This window comes from Dermacentor silvarum, chromosome 6 (assembly GCF_013339745.2).
Source record: "Dermacentor silvarum isolate Dsil-2018 chromosome 6, BIME_Dsil_1.4, whole genome shotgun sequence".
Lineage (NCBI taxonomy): Eukaryota > Metazoa > Arthropoda > Arachnida > Ixodida > Ixodidae > Dermacentor > Dermacentor silvarum.
The window spans coordinates 179,027,668-179,049,897 of record NC_051159.1 but is presented as its reverse complement, the minus strand read 5'-3'; the positions used below and the strand labels follow the sequence as shown (position 1 = coordinate 179,049,897).

General features: G+C 45.4%; 1 protein-coding gene across 1 annotated transcript; it reads left to right on the top strand.

The window, feature by feature from the left end:
- Positions 1-15,863: 15,863 nt before the first annotated feature.
- LOC125946364 (uncharacterized) lies at positions 15,864-21,647 on the top strand. The gene is made up of 4 exons (XM_049669200.1): positions 15,864-16,045; positions 19,110-19,171; positions 20,345-20,550; positions 21,497-21,647. Exons 1-4 carry the CDS (start codon positions 15,982-15,984, stop codon positions 21,645-21,647), a joined length of 483 nt encoding a protein of 160 aa, XP_049525157.1. The 5' UTR covers positions 15,864-15,981.
- The last annotated feature ends 583 nt before the right edge of the window (positions 21,648-22,230 follow it).

The window sequence follows — 22,230 nt, the reverse complement described above, 5'->3', positions numbered from 1 at the left end:
TGACAGCCACGGACACAAGCTTTACTGTGAAGGCGTAATATACCCAAGATGGCTTGATGTGTCGGAAGGCTGCAAATGATTTTAACCTGGTTCTGTGTTTCTGGACAGATGAAAATGTCTACGAAATAGAAAGGTAAAAGGGCGTATGTGTAGAAGCAGGCTTCAAGCATAGGTGGACACCCTCTTCCAATGCACTTACGTGTCTGTAGCATCATGCTGTTGCCTGGATGGTGCATGCACCAGGCAATTGCAGTGACTGGGCAGCCCAAGCGCACGTCTCCAATAGTGTAGAGAAGGGCACTTGTCAGCTTCTGTGAATCGTGGACCTGAGACATTGTACAAAGGAGGTATCTCCGCCAGTCACTCTCTGGCAATTTAAGTGCCATTTTTGTGTTGAAGCAACGGTGCTGCATCTTGAGATAGTCAGCACTGCACTTGTGTCATTTGCTGTAATCGTCCTTTCTCAAGATTTTTTTCCTGTCACTTGTTGAGCAGTGTAGTTGCCCTCCCATTGAAAGGCCATATTACCTAGGTTAAGTCATGCTCATTTGAGAGCTGTTCTCAAAGTGGGCCCAGAGGTCGACTCAAAACAGTTCTCTGCGTTTAGCTCACTGGTGAGCTTTCATTTTGTGTTACTCATTCAGTGCAGTGAGGCAAGCATATGCATGCCCTAAGCCTAATGTCCTAATGTTTTATTGATAGCTCTGCTTAACTTCCTAGCTTACAATTATTCGTTATCATGGGTGCTGATTGACAGGTGGTTTCTAAGACGCTGCTTGCGGCATGGCATCCCAGTTGCTTGCAGGCTTTGGTTTGCTTAGGGTAAAAGGCACTGCACTCTGATATTGTTACCATCATGTATCATATGGTGCTATTATTTTTTTCTGGAATCATATGGTGCAGCTTTGCATGCACCGAGCTAGCTGTTGGACTCGAGTGTGGAAATTAGTCCACTAGGCTGCATGAAATGCAGCCAAGTTGGTAGCGAGTCGTAATCACATGTTCATCCTGTATGTACAAAATCATTTTTAATTCTTTAGTGGGACGTGTGTTGTACCAACACGACCAATGCCTATGAAATGGCTTACTTGCTCTTCAGAGCAGACCACATGCAGTACTTGAGTTGCACAAAGTCTGTAATGTACAGTTTTAGTATAGTGTCACACGTATGCATCCAAAACAGCTATGGCCTGCTACTCATATCTTCAAAGGGGCCTTTAGTAAACCGTTCTGCATCTCCAAAGCATGGACAATGGTCAAATTCTGCAGTACTGTCTGGTAGGCTGAAATTTAAGAACTTATCACAGTGACAGTGATGTCTTTTTAGGCATAACAGTGCAAAACCAGGCAACTTGTCTCTTGAAAAGAGCGACAAATCATTGTTGATGTTTAGTTATTTAAGTGATTTGACCAAGTGAAAGCTGATATTATCATTTGTTTGTTGCAAATGCAATGAAGAGGAAATAGTAAGGTTTATTTGGAAGAAAGGGGGTGCTCTGTATGGCACCATGTTGTCGTTAGCTATGCAATTCACACAGTTTGCAATACTAAATCCAAAGGATCACATGCATAAGTAATTTGGAAAGGCCTTGCATGGGCTCTTGTAAAACCATCTGCATAGTGTGAAGTCATTTGCTTGAAGTGATTCTAAGACAACACTTGTATGAGTTAGAGTACAGTGGAGGGTGATGCCTAACAGCATTAAAATTTGGCCCCCACATCTTGACTGGCACCTTGGTGCCTCATCTCATCACTGTGTCTGCGACACCTTGGTGCCTCATCTCATCACTGTGTCTGCGACTGACATGAGAGCCATGGATCGTTGACCATATATATATATATATATATATAGCCACATTGTCACACTGTTTACATTTTATCATTTCATACTGCTGTATGGTCTCCTTTTTCTTGTGTAGCACAGATTAGTGCTTTTGTTTCTCTGTGTCTACCCTCCATTGCTTGAGAAAATTTAACTTGTTGCTCATTTAGTTGTTGGCATGAACTGTGTAGAGTCGTAGCACTTGGCCAAAGGTTTGTGGCTATGTCCAGTAAACCTGCAGACGTGTTCTAATGTGCATGCAAGTTGCAAATTTAAGAAGTTGATATGCTGTCTCAGAAAGGACGGCATTAAGCCAGCTAGGAGGCATAAAATTTGCTGTTACATGTAAAATAGAGGTCATCAGTCATATCATGATGAATATGCCAACTCTCATCGCATCACTGATGCTAAACAGCATTGTGCTTTGTCAGTGCTTGAGGCTTCTCTTCTGCCACAGTGTATATAGGTGCCTACAATAAGTGTAACAGGTTCGGTGCCACAAAAGGAAATATTCTCTTCCTCCTACTCTAAAACAAGCACCTTTATGCTATACGGAAAAGGCTGTTCTAACACATCTGAAGTGTATGTAGATTTGCCCAGCAGGAAGTATGAAGCATATGGAGTGTCATACTGGTACATGGTTCTGCATACAGTAAACACTCCATGCCTTTACGGGTGCTACAGTCGAACCCGTTTATAACGAACTCGATAGTTTCACAAAAAAGTGGTCGTTATATGTGGACTTGCCCTTCAAAATTCACAAAAATTAATGACCCTGTAGCTGGGTTTGGCTGTTACAATTTAACACCACTTTGGTCCAAAAATGAAATTTTCAGTACGTTCATTTTTGTTCCCGGCACTTTTCCGCATCTAACTGCAAATTTTCGGTATTTAAATATACGTAATTTAAAGAATGAAATGCGGTGGCGCAGGCCCTTTGAAACGGTGCCTGCCCAGTTCCGATCACCTGTCATTATTTAGAAACTACAAGTGCATCCGCTTCATTTTTTTGTCCGAGAGCTTGTGATATATTTTACTATCAGTGCAACACGAGGGGATTCTGCATACGATAGCAAAGCATTCTAGTTGGTTAGAAGAGGAAACTACTGTGGCATGCCTGCATTTTGCATAGGTTTTGCCATTATGGCTGCCGCATCGGCCACACTCACTCCGAGGGCTGCAAAGTGAACTTCTCTTTCTTTTTTTTTTTTTGCTTTCACCCAAAAAGTGCAATGTTCTAAAGGTAGAACACCATCGCCAACCGTTACCAGCATCAATGTAAGCAAAGCGTCGACAAACCATAATTGCCAACTCTTTGCAACTTTGCGTGGCAGGGGCGCATCAAGCTGTGTTCTTGCTGAGTCTGGTCGCAGGAGTATCGCGCTTCCATGCTTCAGAACTTCGCATCCGTCCTCCTTTTACAGTTACAGGGTTTCAACTGTTCATTATACCTGGACGCAGTTTCAATAGATAGGGTCGAAAAATTGTAAATTCCTGAAATGTGGTTGTTGTAACCGATGGATCGTTATACAGTAGAACCCTGCTGTTACATTCCCTAGTGCTGCGTTTTCCCGGCTGTTGCGTCGTTTTCGGCCGGTCCCGGCACAGCTCCCATAGATCCCAATGCATTGGTGACCCTGCTGTTGCATCGCAACTGTGGGACCATTCCGAGTGGCCATTTGACTTTTCATGTCGCTTGGCTTGGTGGCTTGACGATGGCATTGGCCACCCAAAGTGCCAGGGGCTACAGCTATGACGTATTTCCGGTTTCCGCGAGCAAAAGTATGGCCTTTGAGATCCATATTTGCTATCTGAAGATGGTGTCTATGACGCGTTGTGACCCTAAAATTAGTTTTGGCGCATAGATATTCCGTATAAAGTACAAAGGCGATAACGCCGTCGCCGCGCGCCTTGTGCTGTATGTGCAAGTGAAAGCGTGCGAGGGGAGCCGACGACCGCTTCTAAATCTCGCACGCGCAAGAAAGAAAAGCGGGGAGGGAGCGCGCCTTCTTCCGTTGCGCTCGAGGCACCCGCGAGGGAGCGAGGGGGGAGGGAGGGAAAGCTGGCGATGTTGTACTCTGGCTAACCACCCTGCTCTGGCATCAACTGCGTACTGCACGCCGTATCTTGAAAGCGATCTGCGTTGGGGGCAGAGTCTACGCGGTGTAGGTGCGTTGGCGGCTCGTAGCTTTGTGTGTGCTGTGTGTTCTCGGCGCTCAGTTTGTGTTGAAGCGACAGACAACAGCGCGAAGGTCACTTCACTTGCTGCTGCAGCGGCGCTTCCTCGCGCCAGCGTTTGACAGCGCGTGTCTGCGCTCATCGAATGTGATGTGTTCATGTTTGCCTGTTGGCACTGACACCATGCTTGTTAATATAGTTCATAAGCGAATGTTTACAAGTTTATATGGACGATAAAACTACTATTCTTACTTTGTATAGCTGTCTACTAATTTGCTAATAATGTAAGGATTAAAATAATATTGTGCGCAGTTCAACACTACTCTCATTTCTCAATTTTTCCTATTTCTCGGCTCTTACATTTCCCAGCTCTTACGTTTTCTTTTTTTTTTTTTGCTTTTTTTTGTTACGGTCCCGTGAGAAACGTATCAGCAGGTTCTACTGTATCTAGGATCGTTATAAGTGGGTTCGAGTGCATTTTGTGAAATGTATTTCATTTTATATTCTTCTTTCTTTGTCATCTGTCACGCTAGATGACCCAACACAACGATAATGGCAAGCGCCTATGTACGTGCGTACATGCGTTAGGCCTGCACGCCGTATGCGCAGTGCTCTGATGCCTGCGTCCGAAGGCGGAACTGAGCAGCGCATGCCTTCTTTCCAAGCCGAGTTTTATCTGTATCCCTTCGCACAACATTGGTTGAGCCAACAATAAGGCCTAAAGAACGTATAGTAGAATTGATTGTTACAGGGTTTTTTTTTTTTTTTTTCCCCTAGAATGTTGCTTCAAGTTTTTAAATGCCACAGCATTCCTAATAAAATCGTTAAAAGAACGACTTAAGCTTGAGCTCTTGGCTCTGCTTTTATTAAGTGTGCAAATGCTCCTATGTTGTTGTTGCAGCTGCAGTGTTTTGGCTTAAGTTTGGCTCTCCCGAAAAAGAAACGGTTCAATTGTTCAGATGCCAAACGGCAGTTGGAAACCTAAGCACCAAGGAGTGCCGAAAGTGTCAGATGAAAGCCAAAAATGTTTAATGTTGCATTATTTCAATGATTTCGAAAGCTTTAAATTGCATGTTATGTCAGCTTGTTCTCTTTATATCTACATAACTTTGCTTTTTGAGTTCAACATAGAATCTAAAGCCTTGAGGTAGAACTCTATTGTACGCATAAGCTTTATATTAAGTCTTCTATTGGGTGCAGAAATATTTTGCTTCAGTCACTGTAGGTTTTATATGTCGTGTAAGCTTAGTCTTGGGCATTATTTTTTTTTTTTTTTTTTCTATTTGAGGATGCTCAACTTCACTGATCTGTACAAAGTTATTGTCTCATTTAGAATATTTTGTTTTTATTGTTGTTTCTATGTGATGCTTTCATGTTTTGAGTGATGTGGGCTTCTTCTGTAGTGCCCATTTACTTATTGTACTTACTGAATTTTTGCACTTCACTAGATGTAGTGCCTTGCTGTTGCCACTGCTGTTGAAGTTTTAATGTACTTGCATGGGTCCTGCATGCATTCAATTCTGTGTAATATGTCACTGTAATGAAACTGGCTGTATAAAGTGTATCCTGATTTCCTGTTGAAAGTGCCTATGCTGCACTGTACATTGAAATTCTGCTGTTAAAGGGACACTAAAGATGAACATTTATTCAGGCTGGACTGGTAGGTTCTTCTGGCTTACTTCTCTTTACATTTCTTAATTAAAGGGATACTAAAGGCAAATATTAAGTGAACGTGGACTGTTAAAATACCGTTCCAGAAACCTCGCAGCACTTGTTTCGTGCCAGGAAAAAACTTTATGAGAAAATCGCATCTGAAGGGTCTGCATACCTTTAGCACAATTCAAGTTGCCCACCCCCTAGTTGGGAGTGATGTTGCATACGCCATCTCCACCCTTTACTGCTGTCAGGTAGTCAAACGGTACCTGACAGACAGTGCTGTGTTTTTTTTTTTTTTTTTTTTTTTTTTCGCAAAGCACAAACTTACAACCATGGAAATACTGAGCCAAGATAGAGCATTCGATTCGTCGCTGCAACTGCTTTTGGTAAAGTGGCATGGATTGTTCGGGCATCCCATGACACCACGTGGACATGGAATTCTCTGCTACTTGCAGTTTGTGTGAGCTTTGCGAGCCAACAAGACCAGCGCAGCACTACACGATAACAAAACTACTGAAACGCTATAGCGCGGGTGGTGCAGAGTCAAGCAAAAATGAAACATTTCGACTGCCCACATTTTTGTCAAGGGTAACGTCAGTGAGTTGTTTTGTCTAAAAATCGAATTGAACTGGACAAGCAGCATTTTCTGCGGTCTTATAATGCAATGCAATTATCTTTTTGTTACAAGTGACAGAATTAGTACTAGTGACAGGGAGTAGGAAATAAGGAGCAATAGACAGAGAGACAGGGAGGTTAGCCAGTTCTCAGACCAGCTGGCTACCCTATGCTGGGGAAAGGGAGCAAGAGAAATAAAAGATAATCGAAAAGAGACATAAAAAAAAAATATGTAAAGAAGAGCACGGCACTGCTTAAAGTCTGTCTCTGAGACCAGTTCTCCGCAAGAAACGCAACAACGCTTTCAAAGCCTTCTGTGCTAAGGACGGTCTCGGCCAGTTTCTCAGGACCCGTTCTTCTGACAAAGGATGTTTATCAAGTTCATCTAACACTCTTGAAAGTTCTTTCCTGGGCACACTGAAGCGGGGACACTCAGAGAAAGTGGGCGATTGTTTCTCACAGCTACAGTTGTCGCATGTACGGCTGTTGGCCATTCCAATCTGAAATGAGTAGGCATTTGTGAAGGCCACGTCAAGCCACAAGCGGCACAGAAGCGCCTCCTCAGCTCTAGATATTCATTATGGAAGACAGAGCTGTAGATTAGGATCCAAGTTGTGGAGACGAGCGTTTGTAAATTCCGTCGAGTTCCACTGTGCAAGTGTAAGTTCACGTGCGAGTGAACGAAGCCCTGTAGCTGGGTCTATTCTGGATAGGGGTATAGCATCACAGTGGAGACCATCATGAGCAGATTGGGCGGCCTCATCTGCACAGTTGTTTCCGTAGATACCGCAATGGCACGGTATCCACTGATACGCTATGATGAATACTCGCGCAGATAAACTGAATCTAATCACTGTCGCCTTTGAACGACTGATAACTTTTGCTGCGCGTTAACTTAGTTGGACGGCGTCGGCCGTGCGCGCAGGAGTCACGAAGGGAGAAGTTTACTCTTTGGGATCCGTTTCGAGACTGGTTTATTTGCAGTAGTAAAAGACTAGAGTGGGGAAAGGAAAGACAGAAGTAAAGAAACACAGTAAAAGGGCACGAGTCAGGCACGTGCACTGCTGTGGAGAGGGTGCAGTGGCCACTGTCGGGTCGGTGACACATGGCACGCTGGTATTCACAATTAACTTGCTCGGACGGTGTCGTTAGGGGCTCCCCTCGGCTCTCGCTTGCTTCTCGGTAGCGTCTTCGCGGTTGTCAACTAGTAATCGAAGGTCTTGTTAGGCGCCCCCGCCTCCGCTTCTCAGTAGCGTATTCACGGTTGTCATCGCAGGTCTTAACACGCTATGTCGTGTTTTTCTCTATTGCGTGATGATGAAGTCTTATGTCAGCGACTAATTGTTCATGCGGTCACTGACGAAATGGCGACATAATGCACTGGAGAGCAGCCTTGGAGTCGGAGAAGATTGATCATGCCTGAGAGGGTTCTTCAATTAAGAACTTTAGGCCGGTATTTTGTAGCGGTGTGTTATGTTTTATTCTATACTAGTCTTATCATCCACCACTCACGGGCAGCTGCTCTGACCACTGACCAAGCGCGAAAATCACAAAAAGGCATTAGCATCAGAAAGGCATCGCTACAAAATACCGGCCCTAGAGCAGCACGGAGGGCGGCGAGTTCTGCAGCCGTCGATGATGTAAAATGCAATGTCTTGAATTTTATGGTGATGGACTTCACTAGTGACAGAATTATGAGTGCCTATGTCCTCTGGCTAGTACCTGAATGCCGCGGGGGATTCTCAAATTGTGTCGGGCATTTACCTCAATTTTTCGATTACTAAAGCTCTATCCGCAATATTATTAACACCTTAGACGCTTTTGAGCATTACATTATCACTGTAGCTTGACTTAATATTTGCTTTTAGTCTCCTTTTAAGATGAAGGCGAAGGCAGTGTCACTTCCACTTCTCAATCTAACGTATGCAAGCCATGACAGCAATGAGGTCTTTGTTATAACACCCCATTTGCCCACTAGTCTCCTTTTAAGCCTGCATATGCCAACGGACGACAATTTACAGCCATATATAATGAAACATTATGTTTGAAGCTGCCTATGTTGTATATCAGTTGCTGTTGAAAACAACATAAACACAGACAACGATGAACACCACGGCACTCTTCCTTTTTGCGAATGTAGAAGGAAAGCAACTGCACCCGGCATGAGGCAATGGCAATGATGGACACATTGGCACACAGGTGGATGGGGAAACACGGAAAAGAACCCCATGTACGAGAAATGAAGTTTGCAAGACTAGATGCTCTTGTGGAGAGCGCTGTGATGTTCATCTCTGTCCCTGTGTCTATGTTGATTTTGCGCTCTTGGTTTTAGCAATGCAATACTGACAAGCCCAAGCATCCACTCTTGTATATGAGATTATGTTCATTGGTGTTTGCCTATAATGAATAAGACTGTGTTGCCTGCTGGGCACTTGGATGCTGACATAAGGTTCATTTGTATACAGCCGCAATTGCAAGTGCAGATTCACATCATCACTGTTATTTTTTATCTGAATAAATCAATGATGTATGATTTAAAACAGTTTCAAGCAGATATGTTATGCAAATGGCAACACGAGCCCGAGTGTTTTTGCAGGCAGTTAAGACTAGCCCAAATGACCTAGGACATAAAAATCTGCTAGACGTGTTCTCACTGCTAGAAATCTGTGGAAGCAGTGAGAACGCTGTTCACAAGCTAGCACCAGGAAAACTGTCAGTGTCCCTTTCTAATGATAGCACATTCACTTTCAGGTCCTCCCCTGAATATGCTTCTCCTGAACAATCCTACAGTAGCAAAGAGTGACACTTTCCCACTGTCTGAAATGCAAGCAACACAACCCATGAGGCATCACATGCAATCAGTCCTTCGAACTTTCTTGAGGACTCTTCGTTGTCTTTGGACTATGGTAGGGGGAGCAAACAATTTCCTGGGGCCACAAGTGCCAGTTGTAGAGACTCGGAAAGCCTGTCAAACTTTTAAACGGTTTAAAAAAAAAAAACATTTCAAACTTCATGGCAGGGCATCTAGGATAGCAGCGAGCACCGAGCTTGTCACAGAGGCCCAAATAGAAAATGAAAGTCGCCAACTGGTTTCCACTGTGCCAGGAAGCTGTTGTAGGAATTTGACAGGTACATTGGGTCACCTGTCTTTTACAATGATGGCAATAAGGACTTCCAACCTGCTAGTGTTGAATTAGTACTCTGTTTTCTCAGAAGTTGCATGACGTTATTCATTGTTTTATATGCATAAGATACAATGTACAACGGCTGTTCGCAAAATTAAGGTTCTCAATTATTTTTCACAATGAAAAACATGTTTATTGGCATCGAATAATACATTTTCGGAGAGCTTAGACTTTCCCCTATTTTTCAACATAATCGCCCTTGAGATCAATGTGTCGTAACTTGTGTTACTTTTGGGTTCGATCAATGAGACAGAGATGCACGTCCTCGAGACCCAAGGTGCGCTCCCAACTGAAGCGCCCCCTCAACATACTTTATTAAACTACCCAGACCGTTTAATCCCACATCTCTATTCCCCAGTCAGAAGAAATGGAATCTAAGACGGAGTCGCCAACTACCGGCGGCCGCTTGGAGGTAAGGTGCAACAGAAAATCGCAAAAAAAAAAAGATGTTTCTCGTTCTTTTTTTCAAAGCAGCTTGTTGTATTCGTCATTTTCAGCAGTTCAACTTTTGTTCCGACACAAAAAACCACCCGCCAACTTTTGTGTCCGTATCCCTTTAAGGCAAAAGCCTCAATCATGCTCATGACTATGACTTCGACCATTAACCTTCAGGCTTTTCCTTCACTTAGTACCCCATCCGAACACATTCCATTGGCTTTTTTTATGTTAATCTTTTTTCGCAGAGTCATTGTCATTTTTGCTGAGTCATGCTCATGACTGAATTCTACCAGCATTCTTTAGTGGTTCCTTCACTTAGTCACTTCGCTGTTAAAGCGGCATATGTGCCGCCAATTAGCCTTAGCGTGTGTGTCACGGATGTACTTCACAGGGAATGTTCGTTTCTCTGTGCATAGAAAAGAAAAAAAAAAAGAAAACTATCGCGTCACACCTCGCGCGAGAGAGTAGGATGAGCGTCGGACTGCTTTTTACTGGGCTATCTTAGGGATCGCCCCACAAAAGAGCCTAGAAACAGGCCTACGCGACGCGACAAAGTGGAGGTAACTCGCCAAGAAAGATTGTTTTCAAAATTCTGCCCGATTAAGCTGCCGACCTCGCCCCTGCTAATGACGTGACTATGCACATTGTCTAATGGGAGCTGCGCAAAGCGGCAGTCGGTTTCACTGGCTTCACGTCGCTGAAGATAGAAGCGCAAAGGCAACAGCGCAGCGCGCTTGACATCACGTAGGCAGCTTACACCGCGAGCCGCGCTGCGCCGTACCGCGTGCATGGCGAGGTTGGCTTGAATGAAAACTTTCACGGAAGTTATTTCGATGTACATAGCCATTTCGAAAAGCACAAACATGAAAGTAGACCTTTATGTCAATTTTCCTCAAGTTCGAATGTTCTACGGACGTAACAATCAATGTTTATAAACTATATATATATATATATATATATATATATATATATATATACGGACGTAACAATCAATGTTTATAAACTATATATATATATATATATATATATATATATTCGTTCCTATGCGTCAGTAAACGACAGCAAGTATAGCGCAGGGTACCGGGTACTTAAAGACATAGAAACAACTACAGAAAACTGAAAAAAACTATCTTGGTGAGACACCGCACCACCCCGTTTAGAATGAAATGCCCATATATCTTCATTGTTATCGTCGTAACAGCGGTGTAGTGAGCCGGAACGAGAAGGGGAACTGAGGGTCCCGAGTGTTGTTGTTAGCCACAACCATATGAAGCCAACAAATAATGAAACCATCATTATCATCCTCATCACCAGCCTATATTTATGTCCACTGCAGGATGAAGGCCTCTCCCTGCGATCTCCAATTACCCCCGTCTTGCGCTAGCTGATTCCAATTTCCACCTGCAAATCTCCTGATTTAATCACCCCACCTAGTTTTCTGCCGTCCTCGACTGCGCTTCTCTTCTCTGGGCATCCATTCTGTAACTCTAATAGTCCATCGCTTAATTTGCCAATATATTCACCTATGCCTCCTGTACTCCTTAATTGCGCAATGCCTCCATGACTGCTGGTATCTCTAATGAATCAAATGCTTTTTCATAATCTATTAAAGCCATATAGAGAGGTTGATTGTACTCCGCAGATTGAAACCAAGGAAAGTTTATATTTTAATGTTCAAATGCGCACAATTTTAAGTGAACATTAAAGCTCGACGTCGAGCGGTACACTCCACGGATGATGGTCTAGCAAAATGCGCATCATTACTTCAGGCACTTTGTACCCGTCAGACGAAGAAATGGTAGATCATGTAACAGCAGATAATGTTCCATTTAAGAGATTAAAGAGTAGCAGGTGTCAATATGACGCCAACATCTCCTAAGCGTCATATAATAATTAAAAAAAAAACATGCCGACTGTTATTAGTCGCGCTCCGCTCTTTGGTAGAAACTTCCAGAAAACTGGTGCTCGCAATGATGCGTGAGATTTCGGCCGGTCGCCCGCATTTCACAACCAACTCGTTATTTCGCTGCCTCATGAGGGGGTTTGGAAAACATGACAAATCTTGGAAACTTTCGAAAAACGTTCACTCAGAGTGGTGAAAATGCAAATGTGTCAGAGAACTAACCAGTAAGTATTACGTTCACGTTTCCTTAAAGTCGTTTTCACCAACATTTACAGGATAAGTGGTGATTACACAATGAAATTCGACAGACTCTCGACACGCATGCGCGCGCGCACACCCACACATTCAATAGTTTCGGTATTTGATAATCCAACAATTTCATGCCATCGTTGGTGGCGGCTGATTATAATTTATTCGGACCCCCCTCGTCATTAGGTTAAATACAGCAAGCTAATTTTGTGTTTTCAAATAATAATAGGCGGTATCAAAAAAACTGCATGATGCCAGAAGCGCAATGTGAAATTTGTTATTGAGCTGCCCAGTGCCAGCCCTCTCCGCAATGTCAGTGTGCATGGCGCATATCATACACACTGCCCCGTTCGTCCTCTGCTATAGCTTTCGCGGCGAGGCACGAAAGACACTCCTCGCTGCCCAAACAGGGGATGCGTAATTAATAAAAGTATTACTAAACGCATTCAGAAAGTTTGGCCTCAGCTGTTGTTTTGTTGGGTTTTCCAGCGTGCAGCCGAAAGCGCCCGTTTTCAAAAGTGGAGGGAGGGCCGTCAAGCGTAGCCCCCCCCCCCCCCCCGTTAAATACGATTATGCCCCACGATAGGGCGCAGGCAGAGTACGCTCTCAGCCGCATGGACAGCCATGCGCAGCCACGGTCGGGCTGTCGGAGGAGATGCGTGCTCACCTGCCTCCCCCCACCTAGTGCATGCTTTATCACGTGACCTCCTCCGGCGCGCATCGAGCCACCATCCCTCTCGGCTCCGCCTTGCACGCCTTCTCTCGCACCCACAACACACGGCGTGCAGGATACGATAGGATCCTATACATCGCACTTGTACTTATTATGAAACCTCACGGCCACGCCGACGACGACGGCAAACATTTACCCATAGTGTCCTTATAACTGAATAAGAATTAGCATCAAAGTGTCTCTTAAAATGAAGTTTAACTGCCGTCAGTTACTTATCTCAGTGACTCTCGGTGTATGCGTGGATCTTGCTTAAGTGTATCTTGTATCTTAAGATGCACAATATTTCGCAAGATGTACCGTAAGTACAGATACGGATACACATCTTGCGAAATGTACTATGATACTAATACAACACACCCAATAGGTATCTTAGGGTAGTATCTAATACTCATGTATCTTCGATACTGCTCAGCCCGGAAGTTAATTGTGTGCTTTGAAAATATTTACTGAACACTCATTTTCTCCCAATTTCGACGTGTTATATGATCCGCCTACTTGGTCTGCTACGTCCCCTCGGTGAACCAAACGACGCCTGTTTATATTTCGTTGAAATAGGAATGATTTTGTCGGTAATTATTGTAAAAAGAAAGCAAAATTAATTTGGTTAGCTTAATTGTAGCCGTTGTCGAAAATTACTCATACAAGCGCTGCAAAGCTTTAAAACTGTCCTTTACAAAACGCAGTGGTCAGCTCTCACACGTACGTTACGGCAAGAACTGATGTAAAGTGTGCAGCAAATAATTCAGAAGTGCACCTGCACTCCCCCGAATTCGATGCGTTGTTCTCATCCACCGTGGTGAATTAGAGGCTATGGCGTTGCGTTGCTAAGCACGAGGTCGTGGGTTCGATTCTCAGCCACGGCGGCCGCATTTCGATGGTGGCGAAATGCAAAAACGCTCGTGTGCTTAGATTTAGGTGCACCTCAAAGAAACCCAGGTGGTTGAAATTAATCTGGAGTCCCGCGCTACGTCATGCTTCATAATCAGGTTGATGTCTTTGTACATAAAACCACAGAATTTAATTGCGTTGTTCTCCCTCGGAACAGAGCGAGAGCAGTGCGGCTAATCCAGACAGATGGGAATTCCGCTGAGGGCCGAGCAGCTTCGGTGGCAGCGACAAGCGGCGACTTCACTTTTTGTCTTTTACCTTGCGTTTCTTGTTTTCAAAGACGAATTTTCTGTAGCATACCCACTGCCGCCCGATTCATGTCCAACAATCTCGGCTCCATATATGTGCGTGGTGGTTTGGCTCCATGCGCGTGGGCCTACGCCCCCCCCCCCCCCCCCCCCCCAGGCCAATTAGTGGGTGCGAGCCATGACAGCAGAGATTCATCATCATCATCATCATCACTGAAGTGTGACTTCAGCAACCATTGAGCACGAGACAGTCTGAGGCAAAGAAGAAGTTGTTTGCGGTGATTCAGCTCACCTTGCAGTCATCGGTATACCGTTGAACAGCCTGAAAATATGATCGAACAAGGTGAGACCCTATCGTCGCGGATATACGCTCGCCGCTATATGCGCATCCTAGTTCGCCGACACTCGTTGTTTCGCACTAGGGTTGCGTTTGCACAGGTTCTGCAAATAACTCGGTGTCATTGCGACCTTTAACACCTGATTAACATGGTGCCTGCTGTGTCGAAAATCCCGTTCGCCGACAGTATCACTTGCAGCTCGGAGTTGTTATAAGCGAATATAGCTTTCTTTGGTTCTTTGGCCCGTTTTCGTGTCCAGACTTGTGCTTAAGTGTGAGAGCTTTGTTGGAGCGCCTGAACCTGCATGCTGTGGTTGAGCGCTCGAGAAGGACAGCCCTCTTCTTCTCCCGCCGCTATCTCTCCTGCTTTGAGCTACCTGGTGTGTCGTACACTGTTCTTTGTCCGCTTCCATTTTGCGCCGTTGATTCTCTCAAGTACCCTCTCTCCGGTGGTGGCAGCGGGAGAGGAGGATAGCAGCGCTCGCGCCGCTGGAATATTAGCTCCTTTCGCGCCACGCCATTATCCCGAATTTCGATAAAAAATGGCCAAGTATTTTATTGACGAATTTCTTAACGATAACTAGTGCAGACAATATTTTAAGTATTTGTTTATTCACAATCTCAACCACTATTGTAAAACTGAAGCCACTACATCATATACCGTGCGATAGTTGTGAAAAGAGAACATGGAACTCGATATTGGCCTGCAGAGTACACTATGAAATACTCCACTGGCTCACCTGTATTCTCGACATCAGACGTCGAGAGACGCCTAAAACTGGAAGCGAGGTTGGCATTTAAGGGCTTTAATCACATCGAATTTGCACCACTGTCTTACGACCTCAAAGTCGCCAGAAGGCGTGCTAAGTACGTCGAGAATCTCGGTGTCTTCACTCGAAGAGCAACACACTTCACTCTTGAAATCACACGATACATATCGCTGAAATCAGCTTTCTCTCTCTCTCTCTCTCTCTCTCTCTCTCTCTGGCTTCTGTTTTTCTTTTTTTGCAATGAAGCCAACTAAGGTCGAGCTGCTGGTAGCGCCATTTTTAAATAACCCAGTTGCCAAATCGTTTTACCGTAATAAACTCCTTCCTGCTTGTCCTGCCCCGTGGATTGTGTGCTGTCATCTCCCAAAAGCACGAGACAGCACACAGGCGAAATAAGCTCGTTCATGGCTTTGCTAGAACATGAAAAGTACCGTCGACGAGCATAGCTCGTCTTTGGCCATTTTCACCAGAAACGCGTAGACGAACCCAGCTCTTCTAAGGTATGGAAGGGCTGGACACACATGACGAATCTGCTTATATGTAAAGCCACCTATGCTACTGCTACATATGCGTTGGCTCTTACGCGATGCAAAGACAAACGCTGCCTAAATATCCTTAATGCAACAAATATGCAATAATGCAACCAAAGCGAAAAGCTTTCTTGAAGCGTTCGGTTATTCGCGTACATTGACAGTCATCGTCTATGGGTTTTTTTTTTTTTCACTTTTGCATCTCGCACTTGAAATAGAAAGTATAAACATAAAGGGTGTACGGACATACATAGCAGGAAAACAGCCACACTGTAATATGCTTAACGCGCTTGAAATAATGTGTTTTGCAATCTTATAGTCGTTGCTCTGTTTCACGCAGACTCTGACGACCTCCTTTCCCGACAATTGCTGGCGCGCAGGCGACGGCGCCGGCGCAACGCCTCCGCGCTCGTCATTCGCACGGGCGTCATGTCCGCTTGGAACAGCGCCGCCAAGACGCTGGTGCACGTCATCGCCGTCAAACCAACGCCGAGTCAGTATAGCAAGACTGCGCACGCGCGGGTTACAAAGCGTGTGTAGCAGCTTTTGCTCCGTTGGCGTTCTAAGGAAATCTTAGTTGGCATCCTGCTTAATATTTTTTTTTTCTTTTTTGATTTCCTGTGGCAGAGAGCACAATTCTAATCCCTGAACTGGATTGCCCGAAAAGGCGGAGGACGTTAATCAAACGAGAAATTGAAATTTATATTTGAACGCCCGTGTGCTTGCGTTGTAGTGCACGTTAAATAACCCCAGATGGTAAAAATTAATCGGGAGCCCTCCACTACGGCGTGCCTCATAATTGGATCGTGGTTTTGGCACCTAAAGCCCCATGATTTTTTAAACTTTTGCTTACATTTCAACAAAAGGCTGGCGGGGGGAGAGGGAGGGGTTGCAAAATATTTATTTTTTATGAGCCCCTGTGAGCCCCTCTAATACCCCTGACACACGGGCAAAAGTCCTTTGCAGAAACCCCTTTTGTTACTCTGAAGGACCCTTTGCAGAAAGGAGTTGCGCCGATGGCACACGGCAGCGCACTAACTTCTTTAGATGGTTCCTCAAATGAACGCCTGAAAAAAAAAAAAAAACAGCGCTGCTTATTAAAGCAGCAGGAGAGAAAACATTTACAAGAAGCTGCGCATGTAGATTACATTTAGCGATTGTAGAACCTAAAAACTTTTTCCCCATTTTTAATGGCTTATAATGCACATATTTGGAATTTAACATGGCGGCGCTAGCGACGTGGTGGCGGGTGCGGGCGTTTGAGAGTATAGCTAGAGTAAATCTTCACTGTTCGACAATATCGCATTACGGCTAAAATTTAAAACATTTTCCAAAATAAAACCAATACTTACAGGGCACCTTAGTTATGTAACAGGTTTTCTTCTATTGGGCCAGTATTTTGTAGCGATGCCTTTCCGGTAATAGTGCCTTTTCGCGCTTATCGCGCTTTGTCAGTGGCCAGAGCGACGGTCCGCTCGCGTTATCAACGGGATCAGCCGGCCGTGAGCGGTGGATGATGAGACTAGTGTAGAATAAGTCGTAAGGCATCGCTACAAAATCGCGGCCCAAGATGAGTTGTGCACGCTGTGTGCGAGAGTACACCTTTATGCTTGAAAAGTAGATGCCCGATCTGCTTTCCTTTTACTTTGCCGGGAGGGAGATACTCCTTTGTCGTGTGTCACTGCGCTTGAACGCCTTTCCAGTAGATGTCCCCTTACCTAGAGGACTTTAGAGTGCCCGTGTGTCAGGGGTATAAGATAGTTCTCCCAAGGCCGAGCGGCCGTGGTTCTCCCTGCCGTCATCGTGGCCGCCATGTTTGGTACAGGCACCCTGCGCTAAAGCTTTGCAGAGTAAGATCCCTGTATTTTTCTAAGGCAGCGCGAACTGATGATGATAAGTGGTTCTTGAGGGAAAGGGAAAGGTTGGCGCTATCTTCTGCAGCCCTTGAGGGAGCACGGCTCAGCGCCAAGGCAGCGCGAACTCCTCCTCTCCGCGCCGTTTCCTCCTCGCCCCTTCCTCTCGGCCGCCATTAGTGAGCGAAGCGCGCGGCCGCTACCGCTCGCTTCATATCGTATTGCATGTGGCGCGTTGAAGCGCTTGCTTGAAACGCGACGGTTCTGCGCGCATTTTCACAAGGCTGTTCGTATGATATCTACGTAAGATATGTGGTACTTTCAATTATTAGTAGAATTTGCATCGCTCAGGCGAGGAAAACAAAAGGTCAAGTTAAACGCAATCCTATGCAGTCTTTACTGCATAGCATTGTTTCTCGAAATCGAATGGTGTTCTGTTTACCTGACGCTTTTACGAAAACAAAGAGCTACATCAAACTATGCACACACAACACGGCGGAGACATTTATGTGCTAAATACTCTCAACGTGTTTTTTTTTTTTTTTTTAATTTCCAAAATGCATCCGCGTGCTTTTCTTTCCCGCTCAGTTATATGCCTTGGTTCCCGGGTATGGGCGCGCTTTCTGCGTTTTGCTCTTTAATTGGCAACTCTGCCATTATGCTCATTTTATGAGAAGTCATGCTGGTATTCATATTGCCACAATGCGCCCTTTTGTTCGCCGCAGAGCATAAACCGGGACTTTTTTTTTTTTTTTTTTTTCAGTCGTTGGCTGATGGTGAACTTGAGAGCGCACCCATCTTCCCGAGTTCATCACGAACTGGATGAGAACAGGGATCAGAACTTCCCTCAGTAATGACTTCCCTCGGTGGCAGTCAAATTTCTTTCTTCCGATACGGTGGAGCCATATCGCTCGCCGTTTGAGGCTTCGTTTGCCACGATTAACCGCAAAAAGCTTGCCCCCCTTGGCAATGCTATTCGAACATCCAAGAGCACAGCAAATCGGCATCGTGCTGCAGCCAAGCGTGTCTTCAAAAATGTAAAAAGCCTACGCTCACGCACAGCGCACATGTGTCCCGGTGTTTCTACGCTCACTAATGGCGGCGTTTTCGCGCGATAACGAAAGCCGCGCGGTTTATTCGTCACGTGTCAAGCCTCGTCCAATGGGCGAGCGGAAAGCGGCGAAGAAGTCAGGAGAGAGGTAGAGGGCGGGGAGTAAATTCTCCTTTCCTATTTGAACAATGGTTTGCGCTACCTTTGGAACATACAGGGACCTTATTGCAGAGTAGACAGCAGCGCCAGAACACACAGCCTAGCGAGTGGGCGAAGCAAAACTGGAGAGACGCTGTATACATTGGCCGTGACACTTTCGATTGCTTATCACGAGCAAGACTGTCCGAGTAGTGAAAACGTCGGAAGTGCGCATGCGCAGGGCATAACACTCAGACGAGCGACGAAAAGTGACCGCTATCGTTTGGAATGGCGTATCATTTTCATCACCTCTCTAGCGGTCGGTGTCGGCGACGCTGGGGTGAAAAATGTAAACGTCGTAGCGCCCTCTGAACAGTGCAGGGTGCCCATACTAGCGCGGTGAGATCTACGTCCGTGACGTCATGTGAAAACTACCTATAAAGCGGGGGCCGTCCGAACAAAATTTTATCAGCCGCGCCTTCATAACTTCTTTCATAACGCGTCTTGACACCCAGATTTCTACAAGGATCTGCAGACTACATTCCAACGGAAATCAGCCATGGCATATGTAACCCTGGTAAGAAATGTTTCTATGATTCACCTATAACCATGTGCCAGTTTGAGCGTTTCTTTTAATTATTTATTCACATATACTGCCATCTCGGTGCAAGACACTGCAGTGGTGGGCACGGAAGTTGCTTACATAGGTAATAAATCAAACCTGAGACAGCATATGAGACTCCATGCATGCATACAAAACACGACACTACATGGGTGTGCAAGCAATAGAATGGCATGTTACGCGTAGGTCATAAGTGAACGGAACACGCTTATTTTATAGCGGGTTCTCCCTGTCGGTGGCTTATCTTTGGGTACATGAGAGCAGCACCAGAGTCATTTAATGCTTTTTTTTAATGCATTAGAGGACTCTGGTAACACTGCATAATGGGCAGTACAAAGATATGCGGTTCATAACAAGCCAGCTACAAGTAAGTGAAGGAGTCGACAACAGAAGCAGCCGAGTGAGAAAGAAATGGACAAAATGCAATCAAAGCGTGAACCGAGTTTGATAGAGACCAATGCCTCAAAAAAGCATCGAAACGATTGAACGTCTTCGCTACGCATGCGAAACATGGTACGGAACACGAGCGTTTGCTGGCTCGTAAACGCGATACAGAAAATGTTCGCAAACATCAAAGAACGCTTCGCTTAGCATCAATTCACACACAAGCGTGGGATCCGCCAATTTTTTATTACTGTGACAGCAGTGAAGTGCCCAAAGCAGTATTTGTTTTGCCCGTTCGTCCGTTTCGCTAACCGCGACGTGCTTCGCCGTGACACCCGTCATCGTGGTTGTCGTCTTCGTGTTGTCTTCGTTGCATATACACTTGGTTTTCACAGGATTAGAATAGTTTCGAGCAAAGGTATAGACGCGTTGGCGGGAGATTTTCGAATAAACTAACCTTCTGTTGCAAGTCTTTCGTGTCGCATTCTCTGCCGCCCCTTTATGCCATTTTAGCGCTCCTCTTTTCACAAAATGCCGCACCAACTAGCCCAGGAATCACTATTCTGAAGTTGTGATTTGCTCTCGCGTAGACATACACTGTGTTGTGACGGCAAAAATGCAGAGCTATAAGTTCGTATCATTCTTCGAGTGAAGTCAGTTGGAAAATAGCGCGCGTATTTGTCGTCCATCATCCCCGCGCTTGGATATATCGTGTTCACATCCTCTCTCCCCGCGCCTGCTCAGCTGCGCTCCCACCAACCGGCGGTGTACGCGCTGTGCCTGCTGCTGAGCGTGTTCGCGCTGGCGGCCGTCGTGTCGGGCGTCGTGTTCGTCGTGCTGCGCATGTACAACCGCTGCGGTGCACGCCGTCACGTGGACGTCAACGACGAGTACCGGCAACGCTACGGCACGCTCGTCAAGATGCAGCTCGTCTGCATCGGAGGCCTCGGGTGAGGCCATTGCGTACGTCACCAGCGGGCAACGGTTGCGCGTGCACTCACGTGGCAGTCTCTCTAAGTTGAGAGTTAAATTATTCACGCGCAGATCCGAAACCTGGAAGGAGATTTCGCAGAAATATCTACGTTGTTATCCAATAGGGCTGCCGCACAATCTCGGGAAGCGAACCAATCGGGATCGTTTGCACGCTTTAACCGTGCATAAAAACATCCGCGCAGATGGAAGTAAGCTGCCGTATACATTAATTGTAGTCGAATGACGAAGGAGTAAACGAACGTGCGCAGGGTGCAGAGTACTTCTGAAATAAGTATCCGGCAGTATCACGTAACACTCGGTCACCGGCTTGGCCCATGTGCTGAGCGAAACCGGCACTGCTTGTATAGTTCGGTACACATAACTCTAGGCGATATTTGCTCTGCTAGATGGTGATTTTCGGGAAAATCTTAGTTCTATAAGTAAACTTGCTCGACTGTAATTTTCTGACTTATGCCGAAAGCACGCAGTGCAAGTTTGCCCTCGCTTTCAAGTCGCGATGTGCAACTCGTTTTGTTAGGCACAACTTTTAATGTGCATAAGATAATATTCAACATACACAGGATTTTTTGTATTTGATGTCTCCATATTTTTGTGTAGATTCATTCGTGCTGTTCTGAAGCGAATATTGATCGCAACTTTGGACTATAACCACTACTGGTTGCCTTGTGATATTGTATTTGCTTCCATAAATTAATCTGTTTTACTGTTGCTGCTTTATGGTATTGTACTTTGTATTTAACTTTGACAGTGTATTTACCTTTGACAGTACGTTTCATTAGAGAATCTGCATTTTCATTTGTGCCACGTTCACATGTGACTATTGATAGAAAAGTGAAATTGGATACTGTAATGCAAGCCACTGTTGCGGGACTAACGTCAAACTTCGCTTCCACTTACCCAAAGGACATGGCTGCTGGCCTTGTACCTGTGCAATGGTGGCATCCGGGCAGGCCTCACGGACATGGACGCAGCGGACCGAAGTATGCAGGTGGACACGTACGCGTTCTTCAAACATATGCAACAGGCGAGCACTATTTTTGTTTTCACAAGATAAGGGCACACTGGCAATCGAATCGCTTAACATGTTAATGAGGTAGTCGACACGCTGTATTCAAATTGACACCTTGGTTTACTGTAGTGAATGAAGGCTTGAAGGCGCTGACTTCCGAGCGGTTCTGTAGGCCGGTATAGAGTGTAAGGATTTCGTTTGCTTGGTTCCATTTCTTTCGTATCATGCACCGTTCGCGGCTGGCCGATCCGGTTATAACGTGATGAGAGCGCCACTCGGACCATTTACTAAGCGAGAAAAGGAATAGCGTTCCAATAATATCGCTACATTATTCCGGTCTAGTATATTGTAAGCGAGGCAACGGACTCGCCGCACTTGATCAAGCGGACAAGTAAGGTGTTCTCTGTTTCCGCAGGCTGCGCTGAGAAAATCGCGCTCTGTCCAGATAAACAAGAGATAGAGTATCGCAGATCGGCGAGAGGGACGGCGGCAGTATACATATATGTTAAACGGATACGTTCAAAGCGATTGCCACCGCATGTTGCAAGAAGGAACTGCAGTAGCTCCGTGTACTGCCGCGATAAGGAAAACCGAAGTAGCCACACTTCCGTGTCAAGGACGATATACG

What these genes read in the sequence shown, in the direction of transcription:
- LOC125946364 (XM_049669200.1), top strand. Translation starts at nt 15,982, where the DNA reads ATGTCCGCTTGGAACAGCGCCGCCAAGACGCTGGTGCACGTCATCGCC. An exon ending in CGCCGTCAAACCAACGCCGA is followed by an intron (nt 16,046 to 19,109) that starts GTCAGTATAGCA and finishes CTTGACACCCAG; the next exon opens with ATTTCTACAAGGATCTGCAG. An exon ending in CCATGGCATATGTAACCCTG is followed by an intron (nt 19,172 to 20,344) that starts GTAAGAAATGTT and finishes GCGCCTGCTCAG; the next exon opens with CTGCGCTCCCACCAACCGGC.